The sequence below is a fragment of the Chiloscyllium plagiosum genome, unplaced genomic scaffold (genome assembly GCF_037043375.1).
Source record: "Chiloscyllium plagiosum isolate Xiang-an unplaced genomic scaffold, Cpla_swu_hap1 HiC_scaffold_32, whole genome shotgun sequence".
NCBI classification, from domain to species: Eukaryota; Metazoa; Chordata; class Chondrichthyes; order Orectolobiformes; family Hemiscylliidae; genus Chiloscyllium; species Chiloscyllium plagiosum.
In genome coordinates, this window is record NW_028270170.1 from 1,832,538 (window position 1) to 1,855,347 (window position 22,810).

At 46.1% G+C, this 22,810-nt stretch overlaps 1 protein-coding gene across 1 annotated transcript in view; it reads right to left on the reverse strand.

Moving 5' to 3' along the window:
- The window catches only part of LOC122539703 (growth factor receptor-bound protein 7-like), a 179,202-nt gene that overhangs the window by 52,478 nt on the left and 103,914 nt on the right, over positions 1–22,810 (reverse strand). Inside the window, exons 5-7 of the mRNA XM_087977702.1 lie at positions 12,510–12,666; positions 9,312–9,433; positions 7,992–8,066 (exon numbers count right to left, since the gene is read on the reverse strand). Coding sequence (XP_087833828.1) covers positions 7,992–8,066; positions 9,312–9,433; positions 12,510–12,666 — 354 coding nt within the window. The remainder of the gene's footprint in view (positions 1–7,991; positions 8,067–9,311; positions 9,434–12,509; positions 12,667–22,810) is intronic.

A 22,810-nucleotide genomic window follows, 5' to 3' on the forward strand; every position in this document is an offset into this window, starting at 1 on the left:
GTGAGTGTATCAGCGTGTAAGTCGTCTGTGTGAGCTGTGAATGTGTCAGCGTGTATCTCACCTGTGTGAGCTGTGAGGGTGTCAGGGTGTGTCACACCTGTGTGTGCTGTGAGTGTGTCAGAGTGTATCATCCCTGTGTGAGCTGTGAGTGTGTCAGTGTGCATCTCACTTATGTGTGGTGTGAGTGTGTCAGAGTGTATCTCACCTATGTGTGCTGTGAGTGTGTCAGGATGTATCTCACCTGTGTGTGCTATGAGTGTGTCAGGGTGTATCTCACCTGTGTGAGCTGTGAGTTTATCAGGGTGTATCTCACCTGTGTGAGCTGTGAGTGTGTCAGGGTGTATCTCACCTGTGTGAGCTGTGAGTGTGTCAGGGTATATCTCACCTGTGTGAGCTGTGAGTGTGTCAGGGTGTATCTCACCTGTGTGAGCTGTGAGTGTGTCAGGGTGTATCTCACCTGTGTGAGCTGTGAGTTTATCAGGGTGTATCTCACCTGTGTGAGCTGTGAGTGTGTCAGGGTGTATCTCACCTGTGTGAGCTGTGAGTGTGTCAGGGTATATCTCACCTGTGTGAGCTGTGAGTGTGTCAGGGTGTATCTCACCTGTGTGAGCTATGAATGTGTCAGTGTGTATCTCATCTGTGTGAGCTGTGAGTGTGTCAGAGAGTATCTCACCTGTGTGTGCTGTGAATGTGTCAGAGTGTATCTCACCGGTGTGAGCTGTGAGTGTGTCAGGGTGTATCTCAGTTGTGTGAGCTGTGAGTGTGTCAGCGTGTATCTCACCTGTGTGAGCTATGAATGTGTCAGTGTGTATCTCACCTGTGTGAGCTGTGAGTGTGTCAGAGTGTATCTCACCTGTGTGAGCTGTGAGTGTGTCAGCGTGTATCTCACCTGTGTGAGCTGTGAGTTTATCAGGGTATATCTCACCTGTGTGAGCTGTGAGTGTGTCAGGGTGTATCTCACCTGTGTGAGCTGTGAGTGTGTCAGGGTGTATCTCACCTGTGTGAGCTGTGAGTTTATCAGGGTGTATCTCACCTGTGTGAGCTATGAATGTGTCAGTGTGTATCTCATCTGTGTGAGCTGTGAGTGTGTCAGAGAGTATCTCACCTGTGTGTGCTGTGAATGTGTCAGAGTGTATCTCACCGGTGTGAGCTGTGAGTGTGTCAGGGTGTATCTCAGTTGTGTGAGCTGTGAGTGTGTCAGCGTGTATCTCACCTGTGTGAGCTATGAATGTGTCAGTGTGTATCTCACCTGTGTGAGCTGTGAGTGTGTCAGGGTGTATCTCACCTGTGTGAGCTGTGAGTGTGTCAGGGTGTATCTCACCTGTGTGAGCTGTGAGTGTGTCAGGGTGTATCTCACCTGTGTGTGCTGTGGCTGTGTCAGCGTGTATCTCACCTGTGTGTGCTGTGAGTGTGTAAGAGTGTGTCAGAGTGTATCTCACCTGTGTGTGCTGTGAGTGTGTCAGCGTGTATCTCACCTGTGTGAGCTGTGAGTTTATCAGGGTATATCTCACCTGTGTGAGCTGTGAGTGTGTCAGGGTGTATCTCACCTGTGTGTGCTGTGAGTGTGTCAGCGTGTATCTCACCTGTGTGAGCTGTGAGTTTATCAGGGTATATCTCACCTGTGTGAGCTGTGAGTGTGTCAGAGTGTAACTCACCTGTGTGAGCTGTGAGTGTGTCAGGGTGTATCTCAGTTGTGTGAGCTGTGAGTGTGTCAGTGTGTATCTCATCTGTGTGAGCTGTGAGTGTGTCAGAGAGTATCTCACCTGTGTGTGCTGTGAATGTGTCAGCGTGTATCTCACCTGTGTGAGCTGTGTCACACCTGTGTGACCTGTGGGTGTGTCAGGGTGTGTCGTCCCTGTGTGAGCTGTGAGTGTGTCAGTGTGCATCTCACTTATGTGTGGTGTGAATGTGTCAGAGAGTATCTCACCTGTGTGTGCTGTGAGTGTGTCAGTGTGTATCTCTCCTATGTGAGCTGTGAGTGTGTCAGAGTGTATCTCACCTGTGTGTGCTGTGGGTGTGTCAGGTTGTATCTCAGCTGTGTGAGTTGTGAATGTGTCAGAGTATATCTCACCTGTGTGAGCTGTGAGTGTATCAGCGTGTATCTCACCTGTGTGAGCTGTGAGTGTGTCAGGGTGTGTCACACCTGTGTGAGCAGTGAGTGTGTCGGTGTGCATCTCACTTATGTGTGGTGTGAGTGTGTCAGAGTGTATCTCAACTGTGTGAGCAGTGAGTGTGTCAGAGTGTAACTCATCTGTGTGTGCTTTGGGTGTGTCAGCGTGTATCTCACCTGTGTGAGCTGTGAGTGTGTCAGAGTGTGTCATCCCTGTGTGAGCTGTGAGTGTGTCAGTGTGCATCTCACTTATGTGTGGTGTGAGTGTGTCAGAGTGTATCTCACCTGTGTGCCCTGTGGGTGTGTCAGCATGTATCCCACCTGTGTGAGCTGTGAGTATGTCAGGGTGTGTCTCACCTGTGTGAGCTGTGAGTGTGTCAGTGTGCATCTCACTTATGTGAGGTGTGAGTGTGTCAGAGTGTATCTAACCTGTGTGAGCAGTGAGTGTGTCAGAGTGTATCACACCTGTGTGTGCTGTGGGTGTGTCAGCGTGTATCTCACCTGTGTGAGCTGTGAGTGTGTCAGCGTGTGTCTCACCTGTGAGAGCTGTGGGTGTGTCAAAGTGTGTCATCCCTGTGTGAGCTGTGAGTGTGTCAGTGTGCATCTCACTTATGTGTGGTGTGAGTGTGTCAGAGTGTATCCCACCTGTGTGAACAGAGAGTGTGTCAGATTGTATCTCACCTGTGTGTGCTGTGGGTGTGTCAAGTTGTATCTCACCTGTGTGAGCTGTGAGTGTATCAGTGTGTATCTCACCTGTGTGAGCTGTGTGTGTGTCAGTGTGTGTCTCACCTGTGAGAGCTGTGAGTGTGTCAGCGTGTGTCACACGTGTGTGAGCTGTGAGTGTGTCAGGATGTGTCACACCTGTGTGAGCTGTGAGTGTGTCAGCATATGTCTCATCTGTGTGAGCTGTGAGTGTGTCAGGGTGTGTCACACCTGTGTGTGCTGTGGGTGTATCAGCGTGTGTCCCTCCTATGTCAGCTGTGAGTGTGTCAGGTTGTATTTTACCTGTGTGAGTTGTGAATGTGTCAGTGTGTATCTCACCTGTGATGAGCTGTGAGTGGGTCAGCATGTGTCTCATCTGTGTGAGCTGTGAGTGTGTCACACCTGTGTGAGCTGTGAGGGTGTCAGGCTGTGTCACACCTGCGTGAGCTGTGGGTGTGTCAGCGTGTATCTCACCTGTGTGTACTGTGGGTGTGTCAGCGTGTGTCTCTCCTATGTCAGCTGTGAGTGTGTCAGGTTGTATTTTACCTGTGTGAGCTGTGAGTGTGTCAGGTTGTATCTCATCTGTGTGTACTGTGAGTGTGTCAGAGTGTATCTCACCTGTGTGAGCTGTGAGTTTATCAGGGTGTATCTCACCTGTGTCAGCTGTGAGTGTGTCAGAGTGTATTTCACCTGTGTGAGCTGTGAGTGTGTCAGCGTGTATCTCACCTGTGTGAGCTGTGAGTTTATCAGGGTGTATCTCACCTGTGTCAGCTGTGAGTGTGTCAGAGTGTATCTCACCTGTGTGCTGTGGGTGTGTCAGCGTGTGTCTCTCCTATGTCAGCTGTGAGTGTGTCAGGTTGTATTTCACCTGAGTGAGCTGTGAGTATGTCAGGGCAGGGTGTCACTCACCTGTGTGAGCTGTGAATGTGTCAGAGAGTATCTCACCTGTGTGAGCTGTGAGTGTGCCAGCGTGTATCTCAACTGTGTGTGCTGTGAGTGTGTCAGTGTGTATCTCACCTGTGTGAGCTGTGAGTGTATCAGCGTGTAAGTCGTCTGTGTGAGCTGTGAATGTGTCAGCGTGTATCTCACCTGTGTGAGCTGTGAGGGTGTCAGGGTGTGTCACACCTGCGTGAGCTGTGGGTGTGTCAGCGTGTATCTAACCTGTGTGTGCTGTGAGTGTGTCAGAGTGTATCATCCCTGTGTGAGCTGTGAGTGTGTCAGTGTGCATCTCACTTATGTGTGGTGTGAGTGTGTCAGAGTGTATCTCACCTATGTGTGCTATGAGTGTGTCAGGGTGTATCTCACCTGTGTGAGCTGTGAGTTTATCAGGGTGTATCTCACCTGTGTGAGCTGTGAGTGTGTCAGGGTGTATCTCACCTGTGTGAGCTGTGAGTTTATCAGGGTGTATCTCACCTGTGTGAGCTGTGAGTGTGTCAGGGTGTATCTCACCTGTGTGAGCTGTGAGTGTGTCAGGGTGTATCTCACCTGTGTGAGCTGTGAGTTTATCAGGGTGTATCTCACCTGTGTGAGCTATGAATGTGTCAGTGTGTATCTCATCTGTGTGAGCTGTGATTGTGTCAGAGAGTATCTCACCTGTGTGTGCTGTGAATGTGTCAGAGTGTATCTCACCGGTGTGAGCTGTGAGTGTGTCAGGGTGTATCTCAGTTGTGTGAGCTGTGAGTGTGTCAGCGTGTATCTCACCTGTGTGAGCTATGAATGTGTCAGTGTGTATCTCACCTGTGTGAGCTGTGAGTGTGTCAGGGTGTATCTCACCTGTGTGAGCTGTGAGTGTGTCAGCGTGTATCTCATCTGTGTGAGCTATGATTGTGTCAGTGTGTATCTCACCTTTGTGAGCTGTGAGTGTGTCAGGGTGTATCTCACCTGTGTGTGCTGTGGCTGTGTCAGCGTGTATCTCACCTGTGTGTGCTGTGAGTGTGTAAGAGTGTGTCAGAGTGTATCTCACCTGTGTGTGCTGTGAGTGTGTCAGAGTGTAACTCACCTGTGTGAGCTGTGAGTGTGTCAGGGTGTATCTCAGTTGTGTGAGCTGTGAGTGTGTCAGCGTGTATCTCATCTGTGTGAGCTGTGAGTGTGTCAGAGAGTATCTCACCTGTGTGTGCTGTGAATGTGTCAGCGTGTATCTCACCTGTGTGAGCTGTGAGTTTATCAGGGTGTATCTCACCTGTGTGAGCTATGAATGTGTCAGCGTGTATCTCATCTGTGTGAGCTGTGAGTGTGTCAGAGATTATCTCACCTGTGTGTGCTGTGAATGTGTCAGGGTGTATCTCACCTGTGTGAGCTGTGAGTTTATCAGGGTGTATCTCACCTGTGTGAGCTATGAATGTGTCAGCGTGTATCTCATCTGTGTGAGCTGTGAGTGTGTCAGAGAGTATCTCACCTGTGTGTGCTGTGAATGTGTCAGAGTGTATCTCACCTGTGTGTGCTGTGTCTGTGTCAGCGTGTATCTCACCTGTGTGTGCTGTGAATGTGTCAGAGTGTATCTCACCTGTGTGAGCTGTGAGTGTGTCAGGGTGTATCTCAGTTGTGTGAGCTGTGAGTGTGTCAGCGTGTATCTCATCTGTGTGAGCTGTGGGTGTGTAAGAGTTGTCAGCGTGTATCTCATCTGTGTGTGCTGTGAGTGTGTAAGAGTGTGTCAGGGAGTATCTCACCTGTGTGTGCTGTGGGTGTGTCAGGGAGTATCTCACCTATGTGAGCTGTGAATGTGTTAGTGTGTATCTCACCTGTGTGAGCTATGAATGTGGAAATGTGTTGCTGGAAAAGCGCAGCAGGTCAGGCAGCATCTAGGGAACAGGAGAATCGACGTTTCGGGCATTAGCCCTTCTTCAGGAGGCTAATGCCCGAAACGTCGATTCTCCTGTTCCCTGGATGCTGCCTGACCTGCTGCGCTTTTCCAGCAACACATTTCCAACTCTGATCTCCAGCATCTGCAGACCTCACTTTCTCCTGAGCTATGAATGTGTCAGTGTGTATCTCACCTGTGTGAGCTGTGAGTGTGTCAGCGTGTATCTCACCTGTGTGAGCTATGAATGTGTCAGTGTGCATCTCACCTTTGTGAGCTGTGAGTGTGTCAGGGTGTATCTCACCTGTGTGTGCTGTGAGTGTGTCAGCGTGTGTCTCACCTGTGTGAGCTGTGGTTGTGTAAGAGTGTGTCAGTGTGTATCTCACCTTTGTGAGCTGTGAGTGTGTCAGCGTGTATCTCACCTGTATGTGCTGTGAGTGTGTCAGTGTGTATCTCACCTGTGTGTGCTGTGAGTGTGTCAGCGTGTGTCTCACCTGTGTGAGCCGTGGTTGTGTAAGAGTGTGTCAGAGTGTATCTCACCTGTGTGTGCTGTGAGTGTGTCAGAGTGTAACTCACCTGTGTGAGCTGTGAGTGTGTCAGAGTGTAACTCACCTGTGTGAGCTGTGAGTGTGTCAGCGTGTATCTCATCTGTGTGAGCTGTGAGTGTGTCAGAGAGTATCTCACCTGTGTGTGCTGTGAATGTGTCAGGGTGTATCTCACCTGTGTGAGCTATGAATGTGTCAGTGTGTATCTCATCTGTGTGAGCTGTGAGTGTGTCAGAGAGTATCTCACCTGTGTGTGCTGTGAATGTGTCAGAGTGTATCTCACCTGTGTGTGCTGTGTCTGTGTCAGTGTGTATCTCACCTGTGTGTGCTGTGAATGTGTCAGAGTGTATCTCACCTGTGTGAGCTGTGAGTGTGTCAGGGTGTATCTCAGTTGTGTGAACTGTGAGTGTGTCAGCGTGTATCTCATCTGTGTGAGCTGTGGGTGTGTAAGAGTTGTCAGCGTGTATCTCATCTGTGTGTGCTGTGAGTGTGTAAGGGAGTATCTCACCTGTGTGTGCTGTGGGTGTGTCAGGGAGTATCTCACCTATGTGAGCTGTGAATGTGTTAGTGTGTATCTCACCTGTGTGAGCTATGAATGTGGAAATGTGTTGCTGGAAAAGCGCAGCAGGTCAGGCAGCATCTAGGGAACAGGAGAATCGACGTTTCGGGCATTAGCCCTTCTTCAGGAGGCTAATGCCCGAAACGTCGATTCTCCTGTTCCCTGGATGCTGCCTGACCTGCTGCGCTTTTCCAGCAACACATTTCCATCTCTGATCTCCAGCATCTGCAGACCTCACTTTCTCCTGAGCTATGAATGTGTCAGTGTGTATCTCACCTGTGTGAGCTGTGAGTGTGTCAGCGTGTATCTCACCTGTGTGAGCTGTGAATGTGTCAGTGTGTACCTCACCTGTGTGAGCTATGAATGTGTCAGTGTGCATCTCACCTTTGTGAGCTGTGAGTGTGTCAGGGTGTATCTCACCTGTGTGTGCTGTGAGTGTGTCAGCGTGTGTCTCACCTGTGTGAGCTGTGGTTGTGTAAGAGTGTGTCAGTGTGTATCTCACCTTTGTGAGCTGTGAGTGTGTCAGCGTGTATCTCACCTGTGTGTGCTGTGAGTGTGTCAGTGTGTATCTCACCTGTGTGTGCTGTGAGTGTGTCAGCGTGTGTCTCACCTGTGTGAGCCGTGGTTGTGTAAGAGTGTGTCAGAGTGTATTTCACCTTTGTGAGCTGTGAGTGTGTCAGCGTGTATCTCACCTGTGTGTGCTGTGAGTGTGTCAGCGTGTGTCTCACCTGTGTGAGCTGTGGTTGTGTAAGAGTGTGTCAGTGTGTATCTCACCTTTGTGAGCTGTGAGTGTGTCAGCGTGTATCTCACCTGTGTGTGCTGTGAGTGTTTCAGAGTGTATCTCACCTGTGTGAGCTGTGAGTGTGTCAGAGTGTATCTCACCTATGTGACCTGTTGCTGTGTCAGTGTGCATCTCACCTGTATAAGCTGTGAGTGTGTCAGTGTGTATCTCACCTGTGTGAGCTGTGGCTGTGTCAACATGTATCTCACCTGTGTGACCTGTTGCTGTGTCAGTGTGCATCTCACCTGTATAAGCTGTGAGTGTGTCAGTGTGTATCTCACCTGTGTGAGCTGTGGCTGTGTCAACATGTATCTCACCTGTGTGACCTGTTGCTGTGTCAGTGTGCATCTCACCTGTATAAGCTGTGAGTGCGTCAGCGTGTATCTCAGTTGTGTGAGCTGTGGCTGTGTCAGCATGTATCTCACCTGTGTGTGCTGTGGCTGTGTCAGTGTGCATCTCACCTGTATAAGCTGTGAGTGTGTCAGTGTGTATCTCACCTGTATAAGCTGTGAGTGTGAAACTCCTGCATTTGCATCCAGAGTTCCTGCTACCAAGTGCACCGGGAAAAATGGCTGTTCAGAAACATAAACATGACCATTAAATTGTTTTTTAAAACCTCTCATTCATTTAAAGTAGTAATTTTTGAGATTGCTTTTTCACTACAAATCTAGCTGTCTTTAAACTAACATGACGTTGAGATGCCGGTGTTGGACTGGGGTATACAAAGTTAAAAATCACCGAATACCAAGTTATAGTCCAACAGGTTTATGTGGAAATACCAGCTTTCGCAGCACTGCTCCTTCATTAGGTAGCTAGCTAGTACATCCAAATAAACCTGTTGGACTATAACCTGGTGTTATGTGATTTTTAACTTTGAAACTAATAGTACATTATCTCTTCATATTTTAATCCAATTGTTTTCTGTCCAATTAAAGGTCAGTAAAATTGGATCGGTAGCTGTTTTTGGTTTAATTTTCTTTGTTCTGACATTTCTCCTTCCCCCAAGTCCCAATTCTGGAGGGACCATGGTTAGGTGACTGTCTTGACTCATCACTCTCAAGGCATATATACAGCTGGAGCAAACAGCTCCGATGACATATAGTTGGGCTGTCAGGGTACAAAACACATGGATAGGCTATTTAACTGCTGTGTTGTGCACATGGACAAGGTATATAGCTAAGGTATGCAGCAAGTAATGAGGGAGTATAGCTATGTACAGAGCACACAGGTAAGGTCTACAGCTGGTGTAGACAGTACAGTTAGTGTATACAGTGAGCTTTCACATTTGATAGATGTTTAAACTAATGGGAATTCAAAAGATAATTTGTTTTAATTCACAGCTCTGAAACAAATCATTCAGCTAACCATGTCTGTGAAGCTTATTGTGTTCTAAGTGAACAGTTCCCACACTATACTGTTCCATTCTATTGCCTTGTGCCTTTCCAAACATACACAGTGAAAAAAAATCACATTTACTTCAGTCAGATTTTCTTTCAAACTTAGTGACAAGTTGTTTTCAAATATTTGCACCATCTTAAGTGAGGAACAAATGCAAACCGTTAATGAGTTGATCAGAAGTTCCTGAAGTTTTGATTGTTTAGGGGAATAATTAGAAGGTTTTGATATTTTATACATTAAGTGTGATCACAATAAACTTGTCAATGGCTGAAATATCTGATACTTCCATTCAGTACTTGAGTCAATTCTACTTAAATTATGACATAAATGTAGTCATGTAACCATAGCAATGGAGCACTGATTTATGGAATCAATCTGATGCACAAACCCAATCTCAGCAACAGTTAAACAGATCCTACCTCGGGATTCCTGAATAATTCATATTTTGCATAATGTTTTCTGAAGATGAACCTGCTGCCACTATTAATCAGCCAGGTTTTCTGCACCTCAATCAGTGACTCATGATCCTCCAGGCATCTCTCTGAGAGACAAAGTCAGAAATGGGTTGTATACATTAATTATACAAAGCAAAGTAAGGAGAGGGTTAGTTACCATTAGCACTCCAAAATACATTTTATAACTTCTCTAAATAAAAACGGAAAGAACTACAGATGCTGTAAATCAGAAACAAAAACAGAAATTGCCGGAAAAGCTCAGCAGGTCTGGCAGCATCTGTGAAGAAATATCAGAGTTAACCTTTTGGGTCCAGTGAGCCTTCCTCAGAACTGGGCCCGAAACGTTAACTCTGATTTCTTTTCACAGATGCTGCCAGACCTGCTGAGCTTTTCCAGGACCTTCTGTTCTTGTTTACAACTTCCCATTCACCATGGGACCTGGTCAACTTCTCAATAAATACAGGGTTTGTGTTCCCACAGCCTCATGCAGAAAATCATTTGACAAACTCATGGAAACCAATGGAGCAGACCTGTTTGTATCGTACAGAGGAAGGAGATTGTTGCTTTAAGATATTTCCTCATTTGATACCAATTGAGAGCATGAAGTCTGTATTCTATGCAAATGAGCAGAGAATCTATTTTGAGTGAGGAATATTTGGATTGACCCGAGCCTAAACCTGACAGGAGTCCTGTGAGATGCAGAGTTTGTGAGAGAGGGAAGAATGGCAGTGCACTCATAGCCACACTGACTCCCTAAGGGCACAATTCCAGACTGGCAAAGGCTGATTGCCCAGCATCTTAGATGCCAGGATATTCAGTCGGGTGGGTCATCACTATTGTGTCTTTCCTGCAAAAGCAACTGACTGAGAACACAAGTGGAACAAAATCCCTAGACCGATTGGATGAAATATTTGCCAGTATTGGAAACTCTAAACAAGTGACAATGGTCCACTGTTTATGGCACCAGAGTTCAAAGAGTACCTGGAAAATCATGGAGTAGGACATGTGGGATTGGCGACATGTCACTCTGCGACAAACAGCAGATGGAGAGATTTCTACAAACCTTGAAGCAGGTCTTAAAGGGGAGAGGTCATTAAGATGGCAACTCAACACGTCCCTCAGCGTGTATAGGAACATGCCATAATGGGTATCCTTAATGTTCAACTGCCAGCTGAGAACATGTTTGACTCGCTGCAGCCAGAAGAGATCAGAGAGGTGAGAGAGTGAAATCAAGAAGGACAAATGACCAGAAGGGCAGGGACCTCAAGCTTGAGGGTATTCAAATGAGGAGTATTCTACCATCTCGGCCCAGAATTAAGTGTCACAGACCAGCTGGTCGCTGTATCTCGCCAACAAGGAGGGGTTGGCCATCTCCCTCAGAATAGTGAGCCAGCCCACATTGGTCCAGGGTGTGTCTCAGAGCCAGGGTTGGCCATTTCTGAGGAGGAGCCAATGGCAGCGTCACAAGGCAAGAACTGCCAATCAAAGAGGGATGTACCTGTGGCACAACAGCAGCTTCTGTGAGAGTGGGAGACTGCACTACAAAAGGTTTGTGAGACAAGGCGATGGTCCTTGAGAAACCGCCATTCCCTGAGAGACTGATCTGAAAGGTTCCGACCTGAAATGTCAACTCCCCTCCTCTGATGTGGCTTGACCTGCTGAGGTTTTTCTAGCTCCACTCTTTATCCACTCTGACTCTCCAGCATCTGCAGTTCTCACTATCTCTGAGAGACTGATCATGTCATTGGGATGACATGGATCTAAGGGGTAAACTACGCAAGGGCTGTGTTTTTTGTAAATATTCCTGATGACGTATACATGTTAGTTACAATGCTTATATAGTTATAATTGTTGGATTATGTATAATGGAAAGGGGAGTATGGAAATGAAGGGGGAAGGGTGTTATGTTAAGTGCATGTTGACCCTTTAAGAGAGCAGATCAGGTGACCCAGAACCGTAGGGGGAAGAGTCTAAAACCAACTATGGAGCTAACAGGATGCACAATGAAGTATTCCCTCTTTAAGTTTACCCTCTGTCTACTGCTTCTGTTTCAAGTGAATCACAACTTAATACGGGCGTGAGGAGACAATGGGGGCAAGGGAGGTGAGGCGCAATGCTTTTTGTCATTTATATAAATGATTCGAATGTGAATATAGGAGGCAAGATTAGTAAGTTTGCAATTGACACCAAAGTAGGTAGTGTAGTAGACAGTGAAGAAGATTATTTCAGAGTACAATGGAACCTTGATCAGGTGGGAAAAGGAGTGGTAGATGGAGTTTAGTTCAGATAAATGTGAGGCATTGCATTTTGGAAAAGCTAATCAGGGCAGGACTTATCCAGTTAATGGTAGGGCCCTGGGGAGTATTGTTGAACCAAGAGAGGTAAGGGTGCAGGTAGATAGGATTGTGAAGAAGGCGTTTGGTATGCTTGCCTTTATTGGTCAGAGCATTGAGTTGGGATTCATGTTGTGGCTGAACAGAACTTTGATGAGGCTCCACCTAGACTACCGTCTACAATCCTGGTCACCCTTCTATAGCAAGAATGTTGTTAAACTTGAGAAGGTGCAAAAAAGATCTACAAGGATGTTGGCGGTACTGGGAGAGTTTGTGTTATAAGGAGACGTTGTATAAGCTGGGGACTTTCTTCCTGGACAATCAGTGACTAAGAGGTGACCTTATACAGATTTATAACATCATGAGGGGCATGCATAGGGCAAATAGGCAATGTCTTTTTCCTAGTGTAGGAGAGTCCAACACTAGAGGGCATAGGTTTAAGGTGAGAGGGGAAAGATTTAAATGGATCCGAGGGGTAAGATTTTCACTCAGAGGGTGGTGCATGTATGGAATGCACTGGCTCAGAAAGTGGTGGAGGTGGGTAAAATTACAACATTTAAAAGGCATCTGGATGGGTATGTGAATCGGAAGGATTTTGAGAGATGTGGGCCAAATGCTGGCAAATGGAACTAAGTCAGATTAGAATATTGAGTTGGACCAAAGAGTCTGTTTCCATGTGTAATGACTGTGTGTGTGTGAGGGGCTGAGGGGGGGGGTGGGGTGAGCAGGTAAGTGCAGGTGAGAAATCTGAGGATGTGAGGGGTGATGTGGGAGGGTTGTGGATGAGGTTGAAGGCAGACAGTGAGGAGTATTCTGTTGTCATGGTTACCGAGTGCAATGTTAGGATGAGCCTCCACCAGGGTCCAGTTATCCTCATCAAGACAGCGATTCCTCTCGACCAGAATGTGACAAACATCCCGAGCTTTCACTGCAGCTGTGACCTCGAGTGACCTCTTCATTCCATCTTCACTGAAGATAGTAATAACCTACATCAAAAAGAAAGGGGTGGGGGATGCGCATAGTGAGAGAATGATGAAGTCCAATGAGATTTGCTGGAAATTTGAGTGATGTCAGCCGGTTAGCCTGTCTGGCTGAAACAGCAAGTTATAGTCACGGAGAAACGTGAGGTTACATTTCATCCACTCCACGTCAGTGCCCATGAGGGTTAATCCCTATGAATCTCCACGTCAGTGCCCATGAGGGTGAATCCCTATGAATTGACTAGGCTAACACAGCTCACTCTGCCAATTCATTCCTGACAGCAGCTTGCCAGGAACACTGTTGGGGTTACAATCATCTCCTTGTTAACACATAGACCCCAAGGTATGTGGCACAAAGGCTGACTAAACGATGAACTGGAAGTTCCATGTATTGGCTAACACATTACAAACCATGGATTCTAATTGTGGAGATTTGACTCTGACTGGGGTATTGATTTGATTTCTGTTTTTTTTTATTAACTGCATATAATATTTTAATTGTTGAGAGAAAGCTGTGGTGTACCCACCATCAGAATCTACAGCATCATTGTTACTGGGGAGACACAACTGCACGACATACCTTCAGCAGGTGAAACACATCAGCCATAGCGATTGTTATCAGACACACAGACCATAATTACACCTTTGTCACACTGAAACAGACACTGACAGATGAGCCTGCACAGCCCTGACATATGGACAAGTGCTACATTGTGTTTCTGTTCAGATAGCCTCCAAACTAACTGTAGATCAGAGAGCAGACAGCCTCACACTGACACCATAGGATAGCTCAGGTTACAGGATTGTCACTCGCAGTGGATGATCAGCAGAGATAAGATGGAAATTACAAAGAACACAGCACTGAAACAGGCTATTTGGCCCATCTGCTTCGTACCAGTGTCTATGCTCCATATGAACCTCTGATCTGTTCTTCATCTCACCCATCAACAACATCCTTCTGTTACTTATTCCTTTGTGTGTTTATCCAGTTTCCCCTTCAATGTCTTGATATCATTCACCTTGACTACTCCCTGTGGGTGAGTTCCAGATTTCTCCACTGTCTGGGTAAAAAGGTTCCCCCTGATTTCCCGATTAGATTTCTCAGGATTATCATATTTATTATCTGACTCCCCTTAAAAAATAGCGATCTCCTAATCTAAGTCCACCATACCAAAACCTTATCAGAATTGTAAGGACCTCTATCAGGCCAGCCCCTCAATCTTTACTTTTCTGGTGATGGGCTGAGAACCAGCCTGAACAGCCTTTCCCTGCTGGTTACATGCCCTCAGCTCTGATACAATACGAGTGAATATTATTGTCACCTCCTCCAATCCATCTACATTTGTTTTATCCTGTGGAGACCAGGATATTCCCAGTCAACTATGAGGTCTACCTCAGGGATGAGAAATGACAGCCTTGTCAGTGACAATCTCTATCGTGAAATGCACTTTATAATGATGGTTTTTAAAAACATATTCTTTCAAAGGATATGGGTGCTGCTGGCAAGACTATCACTTATTGTCCATTCCTAACAACAGGAATACACCGTAATGGATGAGGTGGACTTGATGATTCTTTTTGGACTTTGTCCAGAGATTTCAGTGAGAGCTATTGTCTCCACTTCTGCACACCACCCACCCCGACCCCTGACCACTGCAGTTTACATCACTTCCTTTTGTGATGTCACCAACGATACCATGACCACACCCACTTTAGAGACAGTCTCCGTCCCCACTCCCAAATCCAGCTCAACACCAGGTGCTAGTCCTCAGCCCTGTCGCGTTTTTACCGTCCCCCCAGAACTCCCCCTCACTGATGATGAACCTTCAGTCCTCAGCAAAAGTCTCACCTTCATCGCACTATGCCCCCAAGTCAACGAATTCCATACAATTTGCGACATTGAACTTTTCTTCCTCTGCGTCCACGCTTACTTTTTCCATCAGGACTTCCATCTACCCTCCAAAGACCCCTCCTCCTGCCTCCAAGATATTCCATCCACTTGGACACCCCGTGCTGGTCTGTTACCCGCCCTCGATGTCTTTATCTCCAACTGCCACCGTGACATTGTCCACCTCAACCTGTCCACTCCTCTCACCTACTTCAACCTCTCACCTTCACGAAGCGCAGCCCTCCACTCCAACCCCAACTCACCATCAAAACAGCAGACAAGGGGGAGTGCGCAGTGGTAGTTTGGCGCACTGACCTCTACACTGCTGAAGTCAGGTGCCAACTCATGGACACCTCCTCCTACTGCCCCCTTGACCACGATCTCACCTCCCAGCACTAAACCATCATCTCCCAGACCATCCACAACCCATCACCTCAGGGGAATCTCCATCCACAGCCTCCAACTTCATAGCCCTGGAACCTCACACTGCCTGGTTCTACATCCTACCTAAAATTCACAAACCTGACTGCCACAATCAACCCATTATCTCTGCCTGCTACTGCCCCACTGACGTATCACCTCATATCCTGACACCATCCTGTCCCTCTTGGTCCAGAAACTCTCCACATACATTCAGGACACCACCCATGCCCTCCACCTCCTCCATGACTTTCGTTTCCCTGCCCCCCTATCGCCTTCACCATGGACTTCCAGTCCCTGTATACATCCATCAGCCATGACAAAGGCCTCCAAGCCCTCCATTTCTTCCTCTCCCAATGACCCAACCAGTACTCTTCCACTGACACATTCATTTGATTAGCGAAACTGATCCTCACCCTCAACAACTTCTGCTTTGAATCCTCCCACTGCCTTCAGACCAAAGGGGTAGCCATTGACACTAGCATGGGCCCCAGCAATGCCTGTCTCCTTGTTGGGTATGTAGAATAATCCATCTTCCATAGTTACACCGGCACCATTCCCCACTTCTCCCCCCGCTACATTGATGACTGTATCGGCGCCACCTCGTGCTCCCACAAGGAGGTAGAACAGTTCATCAACTTCACAAACACCTTTGACCCTGAGCTCAAATTCACCTGGGCCATCTCAGACATCTCCCTCCCCTTCCTGAACCTCTCCGTCTCCATCTCTAGGCGACTGGCTCAACACAGACATTCTACATCAAACCCACTGACACCCACAGCTATCTGGGCTCACCTCCTCCCACTACACCGACCCCCTCCCTGTAAAAATGCTACCTCTTACTCCAAATTTCTTCACCTCCGCCACACCTGCTCCCAGGAGGGACGATTCAACTCCAAAACATTCCAGATAGCCTCCTATTTCAAGGACTGCAATTTCCCCTCCCACATGGTCAACAATGCCCTCCTTTCATAAGGATGACTGGAATATTACAACAGAACACATCTCCTCCACTCCCTGCACCGCTGCCCTTGAACCCACTCCTCCAACCGCAAAAAGGTCAGAACTCCCCGGTCCTCACCTTCCACCCCACCAACCTGCAGATACATCGCAACGTCCCTGCCATTTCCGCCACCTACAGGCAGACCCCAGCACCAGAAATATATTTCCCTCCCCATCCCTATCAGCATTCCGCAGAGACCATTCCCTCCAAACTCCCTCGTTAGGCCTATGCCCCCTCACCAAGCCACCCTCCACTCCCAGAACCTTCCCCTGCCACCGCATGAGGTGTAAAACCTATGCCCGCACCTTTCCCCTGACCTCCATCCAACGGATCTTTCCACATCTGGCCGAGATTTTCCTGCATCTCCAAGCACCTCATCTACTGTGTCTGTTGCTCTCGATGTGGTCTCCTTACACTGGGGAGACAGGATACCAACTCACAGAATGTTTCAGGGAACATCTCTGAGACACATGCACCAAAGTGGTTGCCCTGTGGCCAACCACTTCAATTCCTCCTCCCACTCCCCCAAGGACATTCAAGTCCTGGGCCGCCTCCACTGCCAAATCCAAGCCACACGATGCCTGGAGGAAGAACACCTCATCTTCCACCCTGGGACCCTCCAACCACACGGCATCAATGTCAACTTCACCAGTTTCCTCACCTCCACCCACCCCACCCCCACCAACTTCGTCCCAGATCCAACCCTCCAACTCAGCACTGCCCTCTTGAACTGTCCTATCTGTCCATCTGCTCAACCCTCCCCTCCGACCTATCACCATTATGCCCCCACCACCATCCTCCTATCGCCTTCTAGCTACCTTCCCCACAGCCGCACCCCTCCCTCCTATTTGTCTCTCAGCCCAGTTTGCCCCACCCTGAAGGGCTTATGCCCAAAACATTGATTGCCATGCTCCTCAGATGCTGCCTGACCTGTGGTGCTCTTCCAGCATCACACTTTTTGACTAAATGTTTCCTACATCTACCATCAATTGTTTAAAACATGAGCATTGCTGCCCTTCACCAATCAGAAAACAAACATCCTACTGGCCAACTGTGAAGACAGCTTTTGTTCTCATATTCAATATTTTTATGATTGATGGATGTATTCAAATAAAACTTTAAAAAAACAATGTTTTTGAACAATTAAGTGATTTTTCATCTTTCAGTTTGGAGAGTAAACCTGGCCATTGTTGTGAAGTTGAGTAGAGTACTTGTAAATTGGGAAGCAGGAAGTTAGAATTTGATTTTTGTAAATGCTAAGGAGAGTGGGGAGCATTGTGTGGTCCCTTTAAAAGATCATGTGCTTTTTCTGTGCTTATGATTTAAAATGGATGTCTGTGAGCAACTGTTTAAAAATTTGCAATTACACAGAGTCTGAACTGACACATTTGTATCGAAAGGCTGTACAGTAAGCAGACCAAGCAACAGTTTCTACCAAGACAACAGGCTTTTGAATTTAGCTAATCAATTTAAACCAGGTACTTAAATACCAAAAACCTATTAATTTTTATGTCTGATGGTTTTGACAACATGGGACCAATCCTATTGTAAGAAAAATTGATATGTTGTCATGGGTATAAAAAAGGGGGCAGTTGGACAAAGACCCCAGAGCAAGTTGCCATCCGCCAGAGCTAACAGCCCTCAGCTCTTGACAGAGAATCACTGGCTCTCACAGCCTCCTCTATGTCTTAGAGAAAACACCATCTAAATAACAACTGTACCAATGACATAACTATTTAATATTCCTGACAGAAGAATTGACAGCGAAGGCACAGAACATTCCTGAAGACATGTAACCTGGCTGTGATTTTGAAAGACTAAATTTTTTTTTTATATATGAGTGGGACTTATATTTATTGGAACAGCATACCATTAGAATCTTGTTTTATTCGGGAATAGTTAGTAATTAGAAGGGATTTATTCAGTTTGTTAATAGTTTAGTTAATTTGTGCACTGTTGGAGTTAGATAAATAAATTGTTATTTGTTGATTTTAAAGTGCCAGGGATTTTTTTTTAACCACTGAAGCTGCTGTAAATCAGGTTACACCACTTTTCACACTCCGGTTACAGAGTACAGGGTGAGGTGCTGCTCTTTGGGTGTTTTGATTTTAGTTCTCGGGGTGAGGGGGGTGGGGTCAACCTCTGCTTTAAAACACCATCAACTCTGGTGATTAATCAGTGTCCAGGAAATTAATTCTCGGGATTAATCGCCAATTCCTGGATGTTCCAGAACAATCTAGGAGGGCTGCCTACTGCTGAATGGGACCGGTGTACCTGTTAGTCTGGATTTCATCCAGATTTCATAAGGATGACTGGAATATTACAACAGAACTGATCGTGTCAAAGTTATGTACAAGAATACAAGTTCAATACAAACTTAACACTTGGTCTAATATTGTGAGGGGGTGCTGTATAGAGAGCAATCTCAGAAGCAAGTTTTGTGAATACTACATACCTTGCGGTTCGCATGACAGGCCTTAGGAAGAAATGCAAACATTGTAAAACCAAACAGTTCCTGAATACAGCAGAGCCTGTACTGCACATAGCCCTACCTCTCATACAATACCCTGACCCAGTCACAAGAAAATACATTCACTCTCACTCTGGCTAAAATGATTGCTCGAGGTTTGAATAAATTGAAGTTATCTTCGCCTGAACAGAAATGTAATGATTGGCATGCTAAAGTTTGGTACTAGCCAGATGAGTATTTGTGCTCTGAGCTGTTGGTTACTGCAGCACATACCTGCAACAGGTGGGGTAATGTCTGCTTTTTACCTGCCATTTTGCAATGTTTCCTGGTCAGACAATATTGCAAATCTATACAGAGAGGACAGCATCTCAGGTCTCACTCACTCCCCACTCAAATGTACTGAATGGCCAGAGAAAGGACTGCCACTTTAAGACATTAGGTCAGTGTGCTGTTTAGATTGAGTTCTATTACCACACTAAGTCTATTTATAGTGGCTATAAATCATGACGCACGCCTGGTGTCTAGACATTATATTTAATGTCACTAGGCAACATTGAACAGACTGCAAATCATAGCTCTGAATCTGACCTTCAAGCACAACCTCAGCAGGTAGTGAAACAGTGAGCTCACCTGCACATCAGCACAACACACGGGACCCCTCTGATTCTAGACAATAGCTTAAAATAGGCAACATCTGACATGGTACATTTACCTATAATGTAGGTTAGGCATGGGAAATGCAAGGATCGGGTGGGGGGGTGAGTCTGGGTAGGATGCTCTTTGGAGAGTTGTGTGGACTTGTTGAGCTGAATAGCCTGTTTCCACACTGCAGGGATTTTATATATATATATATATATATATATAAAATACAGAGCTATCTCCGTTTCAAGGGTGTGAAAATGGAGAGATGTGTAATGGGAAATCAGATAGAAGCAATAGGTCAGTTGATCACAAGAAAAAGGAAGGCCGTTAGCATCAGGGAACTCGGCTGCTTATGGTACGGTGGTAAGCACCTCCACCATTCTGCATAGGAGTTGGGTTCAAGGGTGAACTATTATCTGGCTTCAATTTTCAACAATTAAATTAATTATGAATTCATATGACCACCTATGAATTAAGCAGCATGCAATGAACTCAGAATGGGGTTGGGAGTTTTCCATCTCCCCACGTCCTGACTTCATTTAACCTTGGGAATTCCTTACCTCTGGCTCCCTCCACCGCACATAGATAAGCAAACACACACTAAGATTAAAGCCCCCAGAATATTCCCTGATTCTTTACCTCCTTCCCCATGATATTCCATCTTTAAAAGGCATCTAGATGGGTGTATGAATAATAAGGGTTTAGAGGGATATGGGCCAAATGGTGGCAAATGGAACTAGATTTATCTAGGTTATCTGGTTAGCATAGACAAGTTGGACAAAAGGGTCTGTTTCCATACTGTACATGTCTATGTCTATATCTATGTCCTCCTCTGGGCAATCTGTATTGAATACTTGCCCAGGTCTATCTCACAAATTCTGATAACTGAATCAACAATAACTTGTACATTTTTAGTATCTTTACCATAATGCTATCCAGGCAATTGCTTTGTGAAGACATAACTGTAACCATCTTGAGTGGCAGACCTGAAAGAGGTGCCTTCAAAGTCTGGACCAGAATAAAGCAAAGCTATGGGATATCCCCATTCTATTTACATTCCAGCTGCGAGAGGCTAGTCACCTCATTAAAAATCGATCACCTTCTGGTGTGAGTATTAAATATCATCTCAACAAAAAAACTCTAACCTCAGTCGCCCCTGAACCAAAATTAAACTGACTGCTGGACACGATCTACAAGTTGTGGATAACGGCAGTGTCATTGCTCACTCTGCACCAGACTTGCAAGTCAATCTCAATCTCTTCAACTCTGCAGATAAGAGACTCAGTCTGCCCTTGAATGTTGCCAAAACAAACCTCATATCAATCCACACTTGGCCAGTCCGGCATTCCATCTCCCGGATATGCTGAAGGAGAAGCTCTGGAATGTGTTAAGCACAGACCTCGGCATCTTCCTCTCTCAAAAGGCCATTATTGATGAGGAGATCCAACATTCATCAGCTGCACCAGCCCAACCTCCTACAAACTGTAACAAGTGTTTAAAAACAAATGTTCTTGTGTATACAGCAGTTCACAGCACTACCTTTCTGCACTGCAGAAGACAGCGACAGAACTGGATACTGAAAAGGCTTTTGAACATGTCAATGTTAGTATTGAAGACTTGTAATCTAGAACAGGCTGCAGCCTTAGCCAAGCTGTTCCAGTACAGCCACAACACTGACATCTACCTGACAATGAGGAAAATTGCCCAGGTAGGTCCTGTCCACAAAATCCAACCCGGCCAATTACTGCCCCATCAGTCTACTCTCAATCATCAGTAAAGTGATGGAAGTGTCATCAACAAGCAGCTACCAAACTTGGACAAAAGAGTTGAATTCCAGGGGTGAGGTGTGTGTGACAGCCCTTGACTCAAGGCTGTATTAGACTGACTGTTGTAACAAGGATTCCAAGCAACACTGAGAATCAATGGGTTTCAGGAAGCGAGCTCTTCACTGGTGGAGTCACACCTGACATAAAGGAAGATAGCCGTATTGGTGGATGTCAGTCATGTCAGCTCCATGACATCTCTGCAGGAGATAGTGTCCTAGGCCCAACCATCTTCAGCTGCTTCAGCAATGACCTTCCCTCCATAATAAAGGTCAGAGTGGGGATGTTCACTGATAATTGCACAATGTCCAGCACCATTTGCTGAAGCAGTCCATGCCTCAATGCAGCAAGACCTGAACAATATCCAGGCTTGTGTTGACAAGTGACAAATAACATTCACAACACACATGTGCCAGGCAATAACTATCTCAAACAAGAGAACATCTAACCATCTTTCCTTAATGTTCAAAGGCATTACCATCATTGAATCCTCATTATCAAAATTCCGGGGTTAGTATCAACTAGGAACTGAGCTGGACTGGTCAAATAAACATTGTGGTCACAAGAATAGGCCAGAGGTGAGGAATTGTGGTGAACAACTCACCTCCTGACTTCCCAAAGCTTATCCACCATCTGTAAGGCACAAGTCAGGAGTTTGATGGAATACTCCCCACTTGCATGATTTTAAAGTGAAAGGCAGGAGATTTAGAGGGGATTTGAAAAAAGGTTTCTTCATCCAGAGGATGCACTGCCTGTTAGGGTAACTGAGGTGGGAAGCCTCACAAGTTGTAAGATATACTTGAAATGTCACAACATTCAAGGCTATGGGTAACTAAGTACTGATTAAGTGTAGTTTTTTGTCAGACAGACCTGATAGGCTGAAGGGTCTCTTCTGTACTATATGATTGCACAAGTTTACTCAACAAAATGTGACAATTAACCCAGTGAGGAGATATAAGGGCAGGGGAATAGATCGATTTTAAGGACAATGTTAGGGCAGTGAGAGAATTGGAGAGGCAGAGAGGTTAAGGAAGACAATTCCACTTTTTAATGTTAAGTATCTCTAAGGAGTTCAGGGCTATTGGAAATCTCATGATCTCTCTTAGTGGTGACAGTGGTGACATGAGTCACTCACACTCATGGAATGAAAATAAGCACCTACGAGTTTCGACTGAGGAGACTGTCAGGGACATAAAACTGGACCTGGAATGTGTGAAGTGATGTTTGAATGCTCCCATTCCAGAATGCTACACTAATTATAGTCCAAAATGTCCTGCAGCTACAGTCAGTTCCGCAATGCTGTGCTTTAATCACTATTCAAACTTGACAACTCAGTGGCAGGTAGTGGTGCTGTGTATATGTGTTGGTATCAGGGTGGTTCAGTGCTTGGAAATCTTGTTTATTATTTATGTACCTTAAAAATCGATCGATTAATTATGATAGCTGACTGGGTGAGCTCTTAATGATTTCAGGAATTTTCCAAACTACTGTGTTACCTTGTTCAGGCTGGCCTCCAGCAATCAAGGGTTAGTGGTTAGCTGTAGGAGTAAGGTAGAAACATCGACAATACAGACTCTCCTGAGTCACTTGAACACTGAAGGATCCTCAATTCCTCAGACATTGTGAAGAAGGGTTATTGGACCTGACACATGAACTCTGCTTTCTCTCTCCAGATGCTGCCAGACCTGCTGTGCCTCTTCAGCAATTTCTGCTTTTGTTCAGGACGGGTCGCGGTGGGATTAATGAGGCACAGCACAGTTTAGCTGTGCCAGCCAAAAACAACCAACTAAATATCTGTAAATTTACAAAAAGGTTTGCAAAAAAAATGATGGTTTTAAAATCTGGTTATTGTTTGGGAGGGAGCCAACGTAGATCAGTGGGGGCAGAGGTGATGGGGAAATGAG